The following is a 21,533-nucleotide window of genomic DNA, read 5'->3' on the forward strand; positions in this document are numbered from 1 at the left end:
AACAAAAGCTTCATTGCTTTAGTAGAAGTCTTTCCCAAAGTAGATAGTAACCAAAGGCCAGTTCATCCCTGGGGCAGCATAGGAAGGCTAACCTGTAGCTTTGTCCCTTAAATATAATGTATAGTTTAGGTTATTACAATTTTTTTCAAATTTCAGTGACTCCCTGAAATTAAAAGCCATCAGATCACTTTAGCAGGAGCTGGTTCTGTCCATATTTTACATATACACACTTATAAATATTGTACATTTATAAACTAGGTGTGTTTACATTTTTTTCCCCAAAATACCTGTAGAACCAACATCTTGATTCAGTATAGTATATATACTATATAATATACAAGCTATTGTATATGTTGTTTATACACAACTGACTTGTAGTAGTTACAGATATTACACTACCAACTGAAAGTCAGTATTACATGACTAACATGATGCAATGACTGCCAAAGAGCATGGTGTCTCTACCGATCATCTGCATCATTACAAATGGATGGAGATTTCTTATGGATGTTTGTAGCCATACGCTGATTAGAGAAGTCACAGCCCAAAACAGAACATTTCCACATTCATGTCAATGATGCTGAGTTACCCTGCAGCTACCCAGCAACTGACTGAATTGCCTCACAACCAAAGATAGCAGCAAATGCATTCACCTTGTAGCCTTCTGGTATAACAACAGGTTCTAACCACACTGCTGCCATTCCTGGAAGAAGGAGTCTCAAGGCAGAGAAATGCACACTGCTATTGCCAGCTGTACACCCATGGGCTAAGGCTGCTTTGAAAGACAATGCCTGTTTAACTAATAATGACTTGCCTGAAAAATCAGCTTAAAAAAGGCAAATTCAAATCTACAAAAAAGAAGGAGACATGAACATTATGGAGAAGGGGAAGAGAATTCCTCCTGTGGAGTGCAATACAGTTCTAAGTACACCTTTCTCAGCAGTGTTTTTCAGCCTAGGCAGAGTGCTATGATAAAGCAACTGTAAACTTTCTGGTGTTTTTCTAGCTGTAAAAAGCACCCAAGCAAACCTACATGGAGACACAGAAAATGGGGCAGAAGGAGGCCCCAGAAGACATTATCTTTTTCTTCTCCAGCTGCAATGAAGAATCACCTGTACCTATATTATAGCTGACAGATGTTTATCTAACCTGCCCATGAAGAGCAGTAATAACAGCAACTCCATTGCCACCTCTGGCAACCTGTTGCAGTGTTGGGCTGTCCCTACTGTGAGAAAGGTCTTCCTAAAGCCTAATTTCACTCTCCTCTCACCGCATGGGTCAAAGCTATCACAGAGCTAGTACCTGGGTGATTTGTACTTTACACCTAATTAGCCACATGCATGCTTCTTTAGCTAAGCCAGTAACTCATCTTGGCATCATTATTACCCCTCTTTACTGTGTCTGGCAGCTAGGGACAAAAAGTTTCAATTTCTCAAGGACATCATGTTGACAGCTCCATCAGAAGTCAAAATGACCCATATTTGATCAGCATCTCTGGAAAACAGGCCTGACAGACTTGACGCGGAGCCTGAAAATCAAGACATTTAGGCAAGAGAGTGCTTTTAAAAATGTGCACTTCTGTGAGTTTTCCTCACTGATACCAGTGAGGATGTTAATAACTGCTTTCCAAAGTTCATTATATGAATTGATTCTTCATAAATTGGCAGGAATCATATGGCTTTTAATTACCAATGTAATTTTTACCAATAGGAAAAATAATCTATAGATTTTGTATGAAGACCATCTGACCTTAGCTGTTACTAAATCACACTAACATGTTTCTGGTTTCCTTATGTATATATCTAAGTATCTGCATGATGAGTATTAAGATACATGTTATTACAGCTCAGATTGTACTTCAGCTTTTCCAGCTTTAATTTTTCCTTAAGTTTAATGACAACTTTCATGAAAACAAGGAAATTACCAACAAAAAAACCAAAATCAGCCAAACATCAGTGAAGATCCCAGAGGAAAGATCTGATTTTTCTCTGTATTTCTAAGGCCAAGAACACGTTGTACATGTTTTTAACCAACCTGTTGGGAGGGGGAGGCTGATTCTTCACCTAAGCAAGTGACTAAGAGGCAAGACATGAGAGGAGCAAACATAATTTAGAGATGTGCAAGTAAAATTGATAGTACCAATGGGATCCAAAGGAAATATTTGTTTTTAATTTCTAATGTGTTATGCAGAGTAATGTTGTTTTATGTTATGTTACATCGTGTCACGTCATATGTCAACTTGATGCCATGCAGCTAAAAATGTATTTTGGACTGGATAGCTAAAGGTCTGATCCAAATTTCGCTGTTTTCTTTAATAACCAAGGAAATGGAGGAGGGAAAATCCACCTAAAAACAGGCTGAATAATTGATTCTCTGATACCACTGTGTAAAACATTCTTGAAAAGTTTGCTAAAATTGTGGGGTTTAAAAATAAATCCACACCCTGTAAGAGTGTGTGTGATAACTCAGGCACTGAGAGTAAGAAAAACTGGTCGGCCTAGAAATAAACCTTAAATACCGGGTGTAACAAGACTGCAAAAGACAGTCAACATGAAAAGAATTCCTGCCATTTTTAGCTTTTGGGTTGTCGTTTATGTCCTTTTGGGAGAGTTTCAATCACATGATATTTTATGGTTTTCTTTCACTTTTTCCTTTTTTCTTCTTTTTTTTCTCTTTTTTCTTTTCTTTTTCCCTTCTGAAACAAACCAGTCTTTCTACTTAGCAGTTTTTGAAATCTATTGGAAGCACTGATCTCTAGTTAGGATTGTGTGTGACTTGCTTTTCTGTTGGGACATAACAGATGAAGAGGTGCTGCTGCATCACCAAAGTTATGTTCCCCAACCCTGGAGTATGAATTTTGCTAGTTTATGATAACAAGGCATAGCACCACACGTGTAAATCTTTCCCTTTTTTCCCTACAGTAAATTGTTCCCACCTTATTGCCAACACTCCTTTTATCAGCTGTCTAAGGTAGAGCTAGAAAAGGGCAATTCTATACAATACTTCCCCCTGAGATTCTCCCAACCTCCAACTACTTTCAGATGAGGGACTTTTTGAGCTAGACATGGTTTCTTTTAATTTAGTAACCTTTGATAGAAATATTTTCTGTGAATTTTTCCAGTCCAACAATGTTTTGGACATCTACAACATCCTTGGGCAAAGGAAATGAAGAATCATTGCCACTTCCTTGTTTTGAACCTGGCACTCATAATCTTGGTGTCTTCTTTTGCTCATCTAGACATGCGCATGAACACAAATTTACCCATTCCCTCTATCCTTGAAAAACACTGATTTTTCAAAGGAGGGCCCCAGAGCTATGTTCAGGAGGCTGTGATTTGCAAAACACCTCAGGCACTCAACTTTGATTAAACATCATTGAGAGCTGGATGCAACCACCACTAAACTTCTTTTGGAAATCCTGCATGTTTCTCCCAAATCAATATTCAAACCTTCTGGCATTCATAAAACCTTTGGAAGCTTGGCAGTTTTCACATTTGTTTTTTAAGCAACTAAATACAGACTTCACACTTTTACATTTGACTAAAATATTAAACTACATATGTGATTAATGTAGTTTGCTCAGCTCCCACCTAAGGCTCTACAGCTTACTTGCAAACTAATAATAGTATTTAGGTGCTAAAAGTGAATACTATAGAACTATTAGCATGTTTTCCTTGACTTTTCGAATCATGCTCCCAATTCAGATGAAATAGTGACTTTCATTAGAAAAGGAAATGTTTTTGAAAACACATGTAGCTGTACAAAAAAGGAAGCTAAAAAAGCAACAGCATGGAAAAGAACACATTAGCATTTCCTAAGTTTTAACATAGTCTCATAAAGAAAAAAAAAATCACAAGCTGTTTGGCCAATGTGGAGGGATAAAAGTCTGAAAGACCACTCATTTCTAGTAAGTAGTATGCTGAGCACAGGTAAGAACCACTTATTAAACTAGGTGGTTGCCAAAAAGTACCTTTCTGCCTTCTACCCAGTGCCTCCATTCCCCCAGACAGTATTTAGCCTTTTTAGAAAGGCAAAATATATATACTGCGTGGTGGAGGCCAGACAGACAGTCAGCACACACATCCTGACCAGCTGAGAGTACGAGCATATTGGCTGGGCAATTAGCACACTTGTAGCTCCAGACCAGCCACAGGATATATTGTCTCTAGCTGGGTTTATTATTTGTTGGGATATAAAGGAAATGGGACACAAATCCATAGGAAACCAGGCTCTGTTAGCTCTGGTGCTCATGGAATAGCTTGTTTTGTTTTTTCAGGAGATCAGAGCAGTCAATTGAAGTCCAAGATGTCCAGATGTCTGGTCACACTCTGCTGGGTTTGTAGGTAGTTAACAGTGGCCAAGAAAAATATACTTTAAATTATAACTAAAATTGGTTTGGATACTTTCTAAGTAAGGAGAGGGAGGAAAAAACACAAGTTTACCAGTGAAGGGTGTTCTGGTTGCACATCTATAATTCAAAAATATCTCAGCTTTTTAAAAATAAAATGAAACTTTGAATATAATTAGCCCATATGCTGAATTAAGCCCTAAATCAAAAAGAACACATTATTAACTTTTAAAAACTAGCTATAGAACACGCATAATAGAATTTCATTAGGTTTTCTGTAAAAAATGTATAGCCATAGAGGACTTTCCTCATAACTTCTGCATAGTGCAGCTTGATATAATACACATTACAAGGTGTGGTGTCAAAAACTCCACAGGAGTCTTTATGGTCTATTTCATAAATAAAATAGCTATTCCAATTTGTCCAAATACATATTTATACAGTAGACCATCACAGCTGAAATGGGAGGTAAATCATGAACAGTATTCCAGTGTGAATAAACAATTGCAGTCTTTTTGTTGATGTATTTCTTCATGGAAAACAAATAACAGAAAAAACACGGATCTATGTGGTCCTTCAGTCCCACTTCCTGCTCTCACAGATACCTACAATGCATAACCTCACTTTGTTTCTTTTCCTTTTTTTTCTTTTATTTGAAAGTCAGTGCTTTTTTCAGTAATTCTACAAAAACACATAAAAAGGATGCAGGACCAAGTGCAAGCACCAACCTTTTATTCCTAAGGTGGGTCCAAATGCCCCTGAATTTGGTTTAGCTCTGTTGATCATTTTGTCAATTTAAAAAGCTGCAGAATGATTTGTGATTAACAAAATTTTTTTGTCCCAAAAGCAGCCTTTACTGCAAGATTACTGTACAGGTAAGCCTAGATGATTGCAGTCCACTTTGAAAAAACTTCATCCACAAAATCTCACAATGACCACTGTAAGGTTGTTCTAGGATTATTGATAATGATTAAAGTATATCTACATGGTTTTAGTAGGAGGTTTTCATCCTGTGGATGGTAATTTCAGCAAGGCCTATGAATTCTCCTTTGTCGAGTACAAAGATCTAATTTCCACTGCAAGTTCCGATCTTTGTCTGAAGTTGAGAGCAGTCTGTTAATGTTATTTGAACCCCGGTTTAGGTTTTTTTACTTTTAATATGAAAATGACCTTGGTCTAACATAGGATTACTAATTTATGAATTGACGTCAGTGGTGATTTTTCTAAATCAAGCCCAAAAGAGTACATTTCATTACATTTTTTACAGCAGCATAAACTAAACTGTTGAATTTTCCACTGCTATGACCACTGTGTTTAATTAGTGATAACTGTACGCCAGCCATGGAGCTTAAAAAGCAACATGCCAAAACTAACTATAGTTAACTTTAGCAACAGTAGACAAAAGAGACTCTCCAGCCCTTTAGGAGACAAGGTACTTTTTCTCTTTGCAACAAACTGCTTTGAAAATAACCCTTTGATTATTTTCTTTTTTTTCAGTTTAAAGTGTATCCTTTCACAACGTGACTGGTTTTGACCCACTTCATAGAAATTGGCTGCACTTAAACAGTACTCAAAGCTCTCCTGTGTACAGTATGTTCTTGTACCTCCCTATGTTGTTTTTAATTTGGAAAATTAATATCTGCTGGAGCACCAGAAAGGTTTGGTGTGATAATATGTGGAGAGAGGATCAGGATCAACATGAGTGAGTGGGTGAGGGAAGGGGCTGTGTGTACATCTTACCAGAAACTGGCTGAATTAGCAAAGTTTCCAATTACTGTTGGATGATAGTTGTGACAAGATTTACAGCACTTCTGGTGCAAAGGTGGAATTAATTCTTTGCAAATGGCAAATGTTAAAATACCAATGTTAAAACAGCTAGTGGTAGCCACCACTGCTGTATGACACTGGGTATTTAAGCTCCTTGATTACATTATCTGTAAAAGCCAAGAATGCCCTGTTAATCAAAAAAGTTTGGAATCAGCTCTTCTCCAAATACTAAATGGGTCCATGGTGAGACAACTCTGTAAGAAAAGGATCCCTCTGTTTCACTGCACTGGTGGAGCACGGGACTGTGAGACAGGACAACGAGCCTCTTCAGCTCAAGTACAGGCAGTGCAATGCAGGTAGGACCCTTAAGACCCTCGGTCCCTTCCCATAAGGGAACAAGGTTGTTTATCCTTTGGGGAGAAATAATAGCAGTCTGCCAGTACCTGGAGGTCACTGGGAAAATGGAGCCAGGTTCTTTACAGACCTGCGTGGCAGGAGGACAAGCAACAATGATCTGACCTTCATTTCACATGTTTGTAGTCATGATCATTCCCTTCTTGTATCATCAAGAAGTTTTGAGTTTTTAGGTGACCTGGTTCCTAGATGAGTTATTTTAACTTTGAAGAACTTTATTTTTTTGCCTCCTTCTCCCATGAAACAATTACCACAAGTCATCACTCTCTGGCAGCATTTCTGAAGGAGTCACTGGTCACTGTGCTGTCTTCTTTTAAACGTCTTACAGCAGAGTCTCCTGTGCTTTGAGGGAATGGCTGGCCCCACTATTTTACTCCTCTCTCATGTTAGAGAAGAGCACAGGAAGAACACATGAGAAAGGTTCATGAGATGGAAACATAAGAAAAGAGGTGAGATAGAGATTGATAAATTCATGACACTAATGGTATGTCATATCTGAACAAAGCTCTATGAAAATTTCTTCTCCCTTGAAACTGAGCTAACATGAAACCAACTGCTAGTCAGTTGAATCCTCTTTCCTTTCTTCCTCTTCTCAGTATCATTTCAAGTGTTTCTGAGGTTGTCGCTTGTACTTACTTTCATTTTGATAATGAAGATTATCAAAAGCTAGATTTATTTTATCCCAAGTTACACATTTCAAAATAATTGAGCCGCAGAGTGAAAAAACAGGTATTTAGCATATGGGATTTGTGCAATTCAAGAGAACCCAGAACTGAGTTGAACAGCAAAACCATTTGGTTTTAGACAAAAGAATAGGAACACTTTCTTCTTTCAAAAGCCTTCTTACAGATCATAAAACCCCATTTTAGCAGTCTGTCCCTATTTGATAAAACACTTAAATACATACTGAAGGACATACATAATGGTATCCTGTTAACTTCAGGTCTCCTTGTTGACTTAAATAGAGCAAGCTTAAAGATAAGTGTTTGTGTAAGTACTTTGCTGACTAGGAGGATGATACTGTAATTTAATGATCATTTCTGAAATGAGGAGTAAAGGGAAAAGAAGGTAAGGGTTGAACTAAACATCATAAACAAAGAAGGATAGTTGTCTATTCTACTTTGCACTGCTGCCCCAGACTGTGTCTCAGATTTCTGCACACCTATTTTTAACTCTCACAAATCATCTGCAAAGGTGTGATTATATATGCACGTAGCTGGACTGTTAGTTACAGGTGTAAAAGGTACCCAAGTCCTAAAAGTTACAACTTTATTAATTTTCTTGTTTTATTGCCTACAAATTTCACAGCGCAACTATATCTTTCAAAATGCACCTCAGATTTGACAAAAATAGTGTCATTTTGAAAAATAAAAGAAAAACAAATAACCCAGCATTTTATTTTAAATTTACAGATTTATAGGAGGCAAAATCCATGGCCAAAAATAATCACCTGCCCTTTAGCTGCCTCTAAAAAGAAGGCAGAAAAGGAAGTATACTTCTATATACTTATTTTCTCAGAAAAAATAAAAAAGAATTTAAAGAATGTGAAGAAAGAACTTACTTTCAGTGCAAATCGGACAGCATCCTTTTCTGTTCAGGATTTTACCCTAATTGAGAGAAAGACAGGCTGATTTAATGAAAGAATTCTTGGAGCAATGACTGTGTCACGTTGTAAGACTGGATAAGCCTTTGAAAATAGTTCAAGTTGTGTTTGAACTCAGTGGCCTGGTTACAACTTCAAATATCAGGTGCTAAAAACAGACAGAACTATTCAACAAGCTTCCTGGTGGTCTTATAAGAAATTAAATACTAAAAGAGTTCTGTTACCACTTTTCTCTTTAGAGTGTGAGAGAATTTTGGACTCACATGCACAGATAGCTAAAGCAGACTAGTCACTGAGTTAACAAGATCACTTCATTACCTTTTCCCCCACCTTCCCAAAATAGATACATCTCCTATGCATTCCCTGTGCAGATGCAACCTGCTCCACCCCCACACTCCTCCCCAAAACAGAAGGCAGGCAGGCAGGCAGGCAGGAAGGCAGGAAGGCTGGAAGGCTGGCAGGCAGGAAGGCTGGAAGGCTGGCAGGCAGGAAGGAAGGAAGGAAGGAAGGAAGGTTGGTTCATGTATTTCTGGTTCTATCTTATACAAGGCTGACTAGGAGCAGAAGGCATGCCTCTGTGTATGTACACTCATGTTCCTTTTCAGTCTTCATCAGCTTAAGAGATCCTTTATCTGCTTTTCTTAAATTACCTAAATTTAAGCTAGCAGATAAGCCTGGAAAATTTCAGACTGAACAATGTGTTTTTCCAAGCAAGAACTGGTGGTGGTTATAACAGAACTTACAGTAATACTGGAGTTCACCCATATTCCCACAAAGGGAAAGAAGATGTATATGGAGCTGTGCTGCTCCCCAGCACTGACCCTTTGCTCCAACAGCAGCTGAACACAGAGGAAGTCCCCGCTGTGTGACTACTGCTCCTGTTCCCCACCAAGTAGGTGAGGACAGCAAGAGCGAGCAAATGGAGCTGTGCTATCCTGCCCACTAAACAGTATAGAAAGCCTGTGAAAATAGACAACAAATTGGTGACAGGTCTATGCAAAGAGTGGGGAAGTGAGCACAGGCAGTCCTATTGCTGTCTGCCTTGCTTTCTGCCTACAGTGCTGCCAAGTTTTGACGATGTGCATGGGGAGACATGAACTCCAAGTATCTGCTAGCAAACTGGAGTGGAGCATGTTCCATCCTGCTCTTGCTTGATGTACACAGATGGTGTGAATGAATCCTTGGTCATGAATCCATTTGGGCACATCATCCACAGGGCTCAGTTTAGTGTAATCTTGTCTTTGAATATGCAACTGCATGTGAACAGACTTGAGACACATCTGGACTTAAGAAAAGGGCTGGATCAGAGTTGCACTGGCAGAGTGAACAGCACTTAAATGTTTTCGTGACTCCCAGGTCCCTGGGCAAAGAGAATAGCTGAGGACCAGGCTACAATGGGGAGGCCTACCAAGCACCTGCTAGAACAAAACCCCTTAAAGAAGGAACCCTTAAAGCCACACAGAAATAGGGAGCTTGGCAACACATATTTGTAGGAATGGAGACATGCAGTGGAATGCCACACACTGCACTGCACAGCCTTACCTCTGTGTTTCAATAAAAGAGTTGAAATCATCAGCCAAGCTGGAAGTGGCAAGAATTCAAGTGAAATTGGAATCTCCAAGGCAGCCTTCTGAGGCTGGTTATTTGAGCCACCATGTTGGCCCAAGATCCTGTTTTTGTCTTGTAGAATAAGGAAACCCATTATTGCTAACATGTGCTGCAAGAGTTCGTTAGCATTGAGGGTTCCCTTAGGAGTGGGCTAAGTGATGTGATCCCATTTTTCTCTATGAATATTTATAAGCAGACCACATTTGAGTCTATTTATTTTCTGGGATTTTTCTTCCTTTTTATGGGGTTTTCAATTTTGTGTCTGAGGTTTTTATTTTCTATTTTTTTTAAGGCAAGACTAATTGCTGGGGGGAAGGGGATTGTTTGGTTGTGCAATAGCAACAGCTGTTGTTTTTTTGTGCCTCATTTGGCACTAGAGTAAAAACAGCAACTTTTTGTTTGTAATAATAACAGATGTGTATAACATTATATGCAGTCTGTGCTAGAGATGGGAGGACGTGTTCTGAATAAATTTTCAGCTCACTTGAAGTTCACGGGTTCAAAATTTACCCACAGAATCGAACTCTGCAAATGTCTTCACCTGCCGTGAATTTAATTCTATTAACTTTTGCACAGCCTTGGAGCTCAGAAAAGGTTATGTGCTGTAAAATTCACCAAGCTCTCTCCTAGCAGTACAAAAAGAGACATGTTCATAACCACTGATCATTACCACAGACTTAAGATGTTAGTGAGGAATGCAAAGGCATAAGGAGAGGGGGCAAAGTGAAAATTTACAAGGATGGGTAATCAGAAAGGTAATAGCACAAGGCAAGGAACAGAGTAGAGCAGAGCTAGGGCAAGTAAATAGCGAATTCAATAAGAAGAAGTCTAAAGGATCTCTGAAACTCAGTCTTGCCAAATGTTGAGATTGTTCACTTTCTATAAAGTATTTAAGCATGTGTTGACGTTTAAGTACACATGGAGGGCCTACTAACTTCAGCAGAACTGGACACATGCTTAACAGCTTTGCTGAATGAGGGCCGGTATCTACTGCACCTTGCAAGCTGACACCAGGTATCTTGAAAGAGGGAATATCTGTGTGGAGTCAGTGGTCAGAAAGTAAAAAACAGAAACCACAAGGCTCACTAGAACACCAAGGAGGACCAATCTTAATATAAATGTGACAGGAGGGACTGAATTTGAAAAATGTGTTGCCTCCACAGCAGATGAAAAGAATCTAAGAAAGACATTTCCTGTAATTACTGATACGGGACTAAATGCTCCAAAAAGGAAAGAACAAAAGAAACAGAAATTTGTGTGTAGTTCTATGAAGAAAATTAAAGAAATAGCAGAAACAGTCTTAAAAAATGAGTCAGCCTGTAACCAATAGATTGAATAATACAAATGGTTGTGCAGTATTGGAAATTTCTGCAGAATTACCACTTTGAAACCCATACTTTCAAGAAATAATTGGCCAAAAGTTATGATGATAAATAAAATAAGATTCCATAACCAAAAAAACCCACCCACAATATCATGCAAAGAGTATTAAGACTGCATGGTAAAGCATTTAAGTCAAGGAATAATATTCTAAATTCTTTGTGAATCTTCAATCCTTTCACACTCAGTTGTCTGTATAATAATACAGGTTTAATGAGATAACTTTATGTTGCCTGACACCTAAGGGACACTAAACCACATTTTATTCCACAGCAGTCTTCAATAGTCAGTGAAGACTGCTTACTGTCAAAAATATTGTGAAGAGAGAAAAGGAATGGAGTGCACACATCTACAGTTTGCAGAGACAGCAGCATAACTCTATGCACGATATTCAGATTGTCAGTATCAGAACCACTAATATATCTTTATCTCAAATAATGTGGTGTGTTTAATTGATGTTTATAGATTTGTGACAGAAAGTCTCATCAAAGATAGTGGAGCAGAGATGAAAAGTAAAAGATTCAAATCAATTAGCATATATTATTTGCTTTAAAACTACTTGGTACCCACTTGGAATAGGAAAATAACTCTTAATCTAGAGTTTACATTCTTTCTCCTATTTGGCCTTCAAATTTAGCTTGGAAGAGCAGAAATGTAATTGTGTACCCATGGAGGAGGGTGGGTTTGCTTGCAGCTTGCATTTTAAGGTGGGGAGCTGGCTGACTACTTATATACTGGGGGGAATGGTGCTGCAGGGTAACAAGGCTGGTCTTTCCAACCCTAAGGAATCAGTTTGTTTGAGGACTCACCTCAGAGGTTAAGGGCAGTTTAGGACTTCACATTAACCTTGGAGCAGGTTCTGTAGCAGCACTGAATGAGTTTGTCCGTCAGTCTCACTTATACACTGCAGCACTGTCAGTGGTGAATTTTTACCCACCGCTATTTTCATTTTAGAATCCAGTTCAACTGGTCATCTCAATGCTCAAATTTGTGCAGGGATACAGCTGAAGCAATGTACTTCACCGAAGATCTCTATTAAGTTATATTAGCTGCTTGATCTCAGAAGTACCCTAAACATTTAAAATGCATCAGCACAAGGAAAATATAAATACGATGCAGCGTGTGCAAGGTTCTTGGCCAACAAAGAATTTGAAGAGACCTGAAGAACCCAAGGTCTCACTTCCTACTTATACTGTGAATGACATGAAGGTAGCAAACCTGACTGCCATGAGCAATATAACATTCCCAGAAGAACAGCTCCATTTGTTCACACTTCCTGATGTGTATGCAGCATCTTGTGTGAGGCCCATTAAGATGAGAACTGCCCTCTCCAGTGAGTGCCAGAGTGACAGGAAAAGGATGTTCCCTCTTCTGAGGATCTTGAAGCCCACTGTCACACCAGAACGGGGAGTGCCAAGGTGCAAGCTCTCTATTCTACCACCATTTCTGTCAAAAGTTTACATGTATAAAATTTTACAAAGAGTTTGTCATTTAAAAATTTTATATCTAGGTGTCTGTGACTCACATTTTCCCCACTGGCTTCCAAGGTCGAGAAGGAAACACTGAGAAAGTGTAATGCTAACAACTTGGCTCTCTCTTCTGCAGTTTTGCTCAAAAGTCTGCTCCTACATGAGGTGCTATTTAGAGCTCCATCTTGTGAAAATTTGAGCCATAAGACAAAAATAATTTGTCAGTGTCAGAAATCCAAGAAACAAAGGATGATTTTAGCTCGAGGTTTCAATTTTTGACACCTTTAAGTTACAATTACACCACTCTTTGGTTCACTCCAGATTTTCAAATAAAAAATAGCCAGCCCACAACCTTAGAGAAAGCAGCATGGCTTGGTTGAACTAATTTTCTTTGATCTGTCTAATTTAAATTTTCAACCAAGTATTAAGCCTCATATGCACTGGGAAATGCAAGTACAACAACCTCCTGTGGCTTGCCCTAACAATATCCATGCTACTGAAATATTAACATAGTCACCTCACCACTCTAAAAAACTATTAAATAAAAGCCAAAAAAGAACTGTTCCAATGCAGATACTTGGGACAGAGAAAGAAGGAGAGGAGGAGCAGAGTCTTCAGAGCAAGGACAGAGGCAGGAAGACCATATTCAGGATAACAGTAGCACATTTGAGGAATGCCAACCTAAATTAACATGCCATCCCTTCCTTCCAAACAGCCCCACTGTCACGCACACACTTCCAAGAAACACTGGCAAAGATAATGGTGGAGCAGAAAAGAGAAGAAAGCTTGGTTCTGTTAAAAAACTCACATGAGGACAGCTGCTGACTGGAATGCATTGCTTCTTGCGACACTCTGTCTTGCCTTTCACACAAGCACAGATGGTGCAGTTCACAGAGGACCACATCTCTCCATCCTGCAAGAGGGAACATGATATAGTATCAGCTAGGGTGGCAACAAGAAGCTATTTCAGCAATGTGTCATTGCACAAGAAAGGATGAATTTTCCTGTTGGCTTTGTGTCATTGTTTAGTCTAAATTATTTTGAGGTGTCTGTCCATGGCCAGTTGGATTCAAGACAGAGATCAAATTCAGCCAGGTTTTCTTCCCTTTGGCCTTTTTGGTAAGAAATTCATTTTTCCAAAGCTAACCAAATCACATTTGCATTTTTCAACAGTGTCCTGATTATTTGCATTGTTTTATCTCCAATAAGCATCTGATTTGTGATCACACCTACCACAAATTTTCATTTAAGTTCACATAATTAGAAAAACCTGATTCACTGGGTTGAGTGACATCTTAAAGCTGTTGCACATGAAAATATTTGATTAAGATGTCAGCATATAGTGAATTTATTCCCATATGTAGCATCATTTCAACTTAGGGCAGGAATGGTCAAATAATGAATTCTAATTTAGATTGCTACAGCACTTTCATGGATATTTGATCTGCTAAACATCTGAAAATATTTAGAAGAGATACAGTGCTGAATCTCTCAAAAGCAGAGCAGGTAAGACAGCCTATGTATAGCTCTGAAAATATGAAGTGCAGAGCATAATATGCCTCGTCGTCTTGTCCACTTGGGATGAATTGCTTGTGGAACTGCCCTGGCTCCTTTTCACATGGTGTTGCATTTGCCAAGTGTGGTTCCTAAAACATTCTGTCTCACCCACTTACAGCCTTGTGCTAGTCTGCTTAGAGCCAAACTGTGCATGTTTTCTGTTTACAGGGCTGCTGGGAAGGAAGGGTGAGGATAGACCTGACAGGAACAGGCAGTTCAACCAGACAGCTGTGAATAATTATGTGCCCACCTCAACATGATGTTCTGACCAGAAACAGAAACAGACTATATCTGAAATGCCAAGGAGTCTGACTTATTCAGCTCAGCTTGCTTCATCAAAGGCTGTCTGTCTCCTACTTTTTGTTTCTAGGGCATGTTTCTACTGCCTGGTGTTTCTGATGTTCTTGGTCTCTAATGACCACTCACCGGGCATCTGCCAAGGTACCAGAATACATCACAGCTGACTGCATGCAGCTGCCCTGAATTTTTGTCTTACAGCTGGTTTGCACAGGAGTGTAAAAACACATTTGCTGTGCCCATTCTACCTGTGTTAGACCATTGACTTCAACCGAGCAACACTGAATTTACTTTTTTGCACACAAGGCCAGAAATGGATGTACTGTCTCGTTATTTTTTCACACTCCATATAATACTAGTAATATAATAAAATCTTCACAAGAACCAGAATATTTTAGTTGGGTGCCTAAGAAGTAGGCATTTGTTCCTGAAGCACAATGGCGCCAGTGTGAAAGTGCCAATCAGATGGAGCATAGTCTCAGCATACAGTAGGTTCACATGTAATTTCCAGAATAAACACTTCTGCTATGTACACAAAAGATGGAATAAATGGGAAGCAATTCTGGCTGAGCAAACCAAGTATTCACAAAGGACTTAACATTTGATCTGATTCAAGGGTCTCTTAATTCACAGATGGCCCATGAGGTGACAGAATCTTTTTCTGACACAGTGTGAAAAAAAGCTGCACCACTTGGAAAAACAAACGGGGTCTGAAGAACAGCAGAAGTGTTCTGCAGGGAATCCCTTGTGTCTTGAATACATTGGGTGAGAGTGCAGTAGGTAACAGTTATTACATGGCTGTCCCAGTGTAAGATGTCAAGGGTGCTGTCCTTAGCAGAGATGTGAAATGTAGTAAACCAAGTAACTTTCCGCCAAAATGAACCTCACAAAGCTCCTGTCGGCTCAGTTATGGAAAAGACTCTTTCGCTCAGCCAATAAAGCCTACATACCATTCAGAATATCTCCTCCATGAGTATCAGTGTTTGTTTGGAAAAGGAGAGTATCAGTATCTCTTACTAAAAATGCATCGTCATGAAACAGCAGCTTGAACATCTACATATGGAGGGGAAGACAAAATGTAACATTCAAGGAGGAACTAATCTTTAATGGTGACTATCAGCAGAATTTATACAAACTCAGGAAAAAAAATAAAAACAGATGGCAAATGTTCCATTGTGGACCAGGATGGTGAGGATTCTGCTAAAAACAAGCTACAATACTAATTTACAGCAAACTCATGCCATTTTGGCTGTTACAGTGGCACCTACTCTTGAGCCACACCTGAAACCTTACCTGGAAGATCTTACTGCCAAACTTGCACACTTTCATGTCCTCAGGAGAGATATATGAGACACACTCCTTGCAGCAGTGGTCTTTGTTTTTATTGCATTCACCAGGAAATAAGCACCTCTTCTTACATATCACTGTTGAATCCTAGGTACAAGGGTGAAAGGAAAGCACAAAATCATCACCAAGATGTTTGTTCCTGTGTGTCCTTACATACTTCTGTTTGCTCAATCATTGCATCCACCCAAGACACAGCCCAACTGCTTTGAATAGGTCAGCTTAGAGAAAATAAATACTATTTATAGATAAAGGGAATCTTTCACAGTCTATGAAGCTAAAGCCCAGCTTGTACTTCTGTTGTCCTGCAAAATCTCACTGATTTGGTGGCACTTTTATTTTTTTGCCTTGGTAAAAATGTGCAAGTGGTTGCAGTCATGTTAGGGAAATAAATAAAAATCACTGACCTTCAGCAGAGATGCAGTAATTCATCATTTAGAAACTCCTCTTCCATTCTAACGCAGTCTTAAAAAGGACCACATAATCTGAGCAACTTTATTTTGCATCATACAAGGTCAGGCATTATGTCTCAGCTGAGGCAGTCAGTAACTTTTTAAACTTTCCTAGCACAACTGCAAGTGCTCTTCAGATCAGATTCTTTGAGACCACATAAGATGCCAAAGAGCAGTATTAGGCTTACAATTCCACAGCCCTACAAATTACTGCTAAGCCAGACAACCATCAGCACACAGTATCAAAGCACTATGGACTTACCTTGCATGTACACACTGTGCAGTTGTCATACATAAATGAGGAACCATTATCATACACGTTGCTGTGAAAGAGGCAGCTTCCAAATGGGAGGTCAAACACTTTCCTCTGTCCTGAATATATAAATAAACATTAATAGAAACAAAATGTGGTTGAAAATATACCACATTGTCAACAAAAATAGTAGGGCTTATTGTCACCAGACCAAATTCACATGCAACGTATCATTTGCTATGTGTTTCCACTTCAGTGTGAAAAAATATGTACTTTAACAGTTCACTATTCTTTTAGTACACATTCATCTCTACAAATTCTACTGTGGGAGGGAATATAAATAATTTATGATATGTTTATATAGGAAAAATCTTTCTTTTCCCTCTCTTCATAAAGTGCACACTGCAGCTAAAGGAATAAAAAGTAAGCACTGCAAACTCTTAAGGTAGGTACACTTAAACTAGTTTAAACAGTCTTTAACTTAAAGCAATAACTTATCAAATAAAGCAGTCTTAACTTCTTTTAGCATATCTGCCTCAGGGATTCACAGCAGCCAAGCTAAATCAACTCAGTAGCACTGATCCAAAAAAAAAACATAGGTGTAGTCCAGTCTCATTAAGATAGCTTGGTGTACCATGTGTTCACACAAGGCTGCAAGATATACAGGAATTTGCATTGTTTATGAACAGAATGAAGGCAACACAAGATATTTAGTTTCCATAATCTGCAAAATATTTGGGTTTACTGGGAGTGAGGCACGGATTTGGGGCACTACACAGGGAAGGCAGCACCAAAATCAAATCCTTCCTGAGTCGTGCAATCCTGCAAGCACTTTCAGACCCAAGTTACAATGCAGCTTGCACTCCTGTAAGCTTCTCTTATGCCTCAGCTTCTTTCCCAGTAAGTTATTTTAAACAAGTGACCATTATAATGCATACACATGAGCTCTTCACAAAAACACTATACTTACCTTCCTAATTTTGAATTGCCCTGTTTTACTTTTGGAGGCAGCCAACTAATAAGTTTTTTTATGAGTGACTGTCACTCTCCTACCTCATAATTTCTGAGATCTAAATGTTTAATAGGCATCAAATCCAAGGTATGGAATGCCCACTCTAAGTACATACTGGAAGTACTAAGTATTGGCCAATATTTTAGCTTTCAAACCATCAGGTCTTGGCACACTCTAATTCCTTCCTTTTTCAATAATTCTTATAAATGTAGAGCATCTTAAAAGAAAAAGGTTCCATTTTTCTCTGAGATGTAAGTGAATAAAAGGATAAGTACACAGCAAAATCCATTGGATTTGCCTTCAATTTTTACAAATTGAATGTTTACCAAAAGTTAAGAAATAATTACTCTTTCTCAGTTAGATACAATTTAAACCTCCCTCTCCTGCAAACTAGATACTTGGAATTTACCTGTGCTTGTGTAGCCAGCCTTCCTTTCACTGGATGTGCATCTTTCTCAAAAGACTTAACTTCTCTTGCAGGACTGACATAAGGAATCAGTTGAGGATGCTCAGTAGCCATAAAAGGAACTGCTCTACATCCATGCACCTCTTAGGGGCAAAGCCATGCCAGAGTCCTGCCTGCAACAATGCTTCTACTGCTCTCTGTGGGGCCAGGACTTCAATCACATAGCTTGTGTCAGCAAGTGAACAAAGGTCCAGCTCTCTCCCACACCCTCTTGCCATGCCTTGCAAACTACTCAGTGCAATTCCGGGTGGCCAACCCAGTTCAAATAGTTGGTTAAAAACCACTGTCAAAGGAGGCACCACTTTAAAAGATGTGGTGATGAAGATATTCACTTAATGGTTGTCTTTGCTGGCTCATAACCACTAGTTAAGCTAATAATTCAAGTCCCAGTAGAGTCCACAGCATTCTTCTAAGCTATGTACACAGAGTATCAGGAATTCAATTGCAGGGAGGTCTTCCACATGATACTTTAAAAACTATGCCTCAGCATCCCTGGAAACTTTTCTCTTTCCCAACTGCCATGCAGTGCATTACTCATCCCTTGGCTTTACCTCCCCTCCAAAACTTTTAACAGTTCCCTGTAAATAGACATAATCTATTCACAGGTATATGAAATGCTTTCGAGTAAAAACCACATAAAATGAAATTAATTATTATTAGTGAATTTGTTTACATTCTAAGAAGGGGAAAAAGCATTTATAGAAAGATCCCCTTGAAGCAGTCAAAAATTAAAGCTGCATTTTGAATGTCTAGTTCACAGAGGGGAAAGTTCAGTCAGGAAAAGCATGGGGAGGAGATGACAATGGGAGTTTACAGAAGGAAAGGAAAAATGTCCTCAGCCAAAACAGAAGCTCAGCATTTGGACTGTTCTCCTCTCCATTTCATTCCTCTACTGCATTACTCTCTGGCACTGTGGTTAAATGTTCCAGGCAGACATTTATCTGTAGCACCTCTCTATTAGCAAATAAATAAATTCAGGTTTGTTTCTTGCAATCAAAAATGTTAAGTATTATGAGAACCTAGAATTCTATATGGCTTTGCTGCCTCCAAGGCCAGACTTCTCTATAACCTAGACCTGGAAAGAGATTTCAGATGAAAATATAGTCAAAATTACAAAAAGTTTCCATTGAAGAACTGGGAGTAATTGGCTCTGAAATTTTTCCAAACCTAGTTATAACCCCATAGACCAAACTAAAGTTGATTTACTTGGTAGGATGTAAGTGCTCTTTGTTTATGAAATAGATGGAATGTTAAACTGTGGGATCTGTGGACACAGTAAGGGCAAAACAAGGCAGTGCCTTATTTTTGTCACTGACTTACTTGTCATGACCTGGACAAACTAGCCCTTCTTGGAGGCCTATGACTTACAACTTTAAAATGTTTTGGAAAGATGTCATTGAAAATATTCGTGGATGACAGTGTGATTGCACCTTAAGAAGGCAATCATGAGATGGACTCCTGGATCTGTGGCCTCTCTGACAATAGTTTCTAAAAATGCAATGTAAGTTCAGAAGTTACCTCTGACCTGCATTTCCTCAAAATCAAGAATGCAAATGCTCACTCAAGTAATGATATGAGCAGGTGAGGCCTTTTTCTTGTGGCAAACTCCAAAGGAACATTTTCTCCCGCCTCAACCTCCTTTGTAAAATATATAATGAAGGTGGGAAGCATCTCTGTATTTGTCCTTCTAAGCAAGGCAACTGGTCTATATTCAAATGCTCTTCTGCAGCCGCTTGCTTAGTACCACCCATCACAACCCTAACACTGACCCTGAGTACGTGTTCAAAATCTGTGGATTATAAATGCTGAGCAGTAGTCTCTTTCACCTCCTGGAATTTACCAGTATTGTGAAATACTGGTCTAAAAGATGTTATGCACAAACATATTGTATTAATTACAAAATTCCTCGGGGAAGAAACCACTCACCTAAGCATTTGGGGCAACACTGTCCAGCAGGAATGAGACTGAGGTGCTGGGGACATGAGAGAATGGGGCAAACTTCTTGGATACACTGTGTCCTGCCACCCTGAAGGAAAATAGGCTCCATTAGAAAAAAAAAATTAAAGCAAAATATCAAGTATAAATGTGTGCACACACACACACACAATAGACACACACAGGCAACAAGGTCTTGAAAAGCATTAGCCAAAGCAGCATTTGCCAACAGAAATCTCTGCTTGCATCCGGTGTACAGGACATGTACAACTGTACTTCAAGACTTTCTATATTGCTTGCAGAGACCTTGGATTATCTGTATTTTTTTCAATCTCTCAAACAATGAATGGAATTAATTGAAGAAACAGTGTCTTTCTATCTTATTTCTTGGTGTGGATATGATAAAACCAGGGAAAATAAAATCATTATCCATGAACCTTTCCGGATGTTCCAAAAATTTATTGAGCAATTTTTTGTATTATTCTTCATCTCCTGTGCCGTGCCCTTCTAGGCTTGTCTGGGACAGGGATTAAGTGCTGAAGCAAGATGAGAGCAGGTGTTCTTCCACTATGTCTGTGAACTCAGAAGCCAAATAAGCTGAAATCACTTAAGAAAGCACATTCTTGTTAGCCTCCAAAGCCAACTATGCAAACCCAGAAGGTCTGCTTTCTTCAGAGGACTGAAAACCAAGTGGGTATATGAAATGTTGAGAATGAGTGAGGAGAAAAAAAAAGGAGAAGAAAAGGAGAAGAAAAGGGAAAGGGAAGGGAGGGGGAAGGGGAAAGAGAAAGGGAAAGGGAAAGGGAAAGGGAAAGGGAACTAGACTGGATGTATCCTGGTATATCAATGAATACCAGAAACAAAGACAAAAGCACAGAAAATATGTCTAAGAGTGAGTCAGTCAAAAGTGATCTTATTTCTCATTCCACTCTGTTGCCTAATCATTTCATCATGCCTTCAGAATACTGTGTTTAGCTCAAGACCCTCTACCAACGTGTGCTCCATACGCTTATGAGTGGTCCAGGTTGCCAAATTTTAAAAATCAGTCCATCTTTATCTCAGCAAGGAAAGTCAGTACTTTTGATCTAGCTGATCTAGCTGTCTTGCCTTATCACTCAGAGCTGCAGGCTCATCCCAGCAACAAGCCTTGTGTTCCTGATGCTGTGATTGAAGGCTTATGAACAGTCTCCTCCAACCTACATGCTGAATGGCTTTCAGGGCTCCCTGGAAAAAGATGGAAAAAGCCGTTCATTTCGAAGGGCTCTGTGCCTGAAATGATGGTATACCACTCCACTCCTAATGGCCTCAGTGAATCATGTAAAAGCTTTTACATATAGGCAGACCCACTGTTGCACAGAAAATAACATACTGACTGTACCCCCGTTCTATAATAAGTTTTCAGGCACTGAAGTTTGCCTGTCCCATGGGGCTACCAAAGCATCCTGAATGCACATGGCTGAGGACTGCTCGTAATTCTTTCACTGCAGCATGCAGAAACACAGAGCTTATTGTAGACAGAAATGACTGCTCTAAATTAAGGGTCAGACCAGAAACTTGACAAAACTAAATTAATTCTTTAGTGATGTTCCTTAGTATGCTTAGGGAATAGCTCTGTGAGAAGAGACACA

At 39.1% G+C, this 21,533-nt stretch overlaps 1 protein-coding gene across 6 annotated transcripts in view; it reads right to left on the reverse strand.

Annotated features, from left to right (window-relative positions):
- BMPER (BMP binding endothelial regulator) overlaps nt 1–21,533 on the reverse strand; it is a 148,903-nt gene that overhangs the window by 52,848 nt on the left and 74,522 nt on the right. For 4 of the 6 annotated variants that reach the window (XM_019285473.3, XM_039548175.1, XM_039548178.1 and 1 more), the window contains 5 exons: nt 19,897–19,996; nt 16,502–16,611; nt 15,725–15,877; nt 13,398–13,502; nt 8,091–8,136 (listed from right to left, as the gene is read on the reverse strand). In XM_019285473.3, coding sequence (XP_019141018.1) covers nt 8,091–8,136; nt 13,398–13,502; nt 15,725–15,877; nt 16,502–16,611; nt 19,897–19,996 — 514 coding nt within the window. The remainder of the gene's footprint in view (nt 1–8,090; nt 8,137–13,397; nt 13,503–15,724; nt 15,878–16,501; nt 16,612–19,896; nt 19,997–21,533) is intronic. The other 2 variants (XM_039548176.1, XM_039548177.1) reach the window with 2 other exon arrangements.

This window comes from Corvus cornix, chromosome 2 (genome assembly GCF_000738735.6).
Source record: "Corvus cornix cornix isolate S_Up_H32 chromosome 2, ASM73873v5, whole genome shotgun sequence".
Classification (NCBI taxonomy): Eukaryota; Metazoa; Chordata; class Aves; order Passeriformes; family Corvidae; genus Corvus; species Corvus cornix.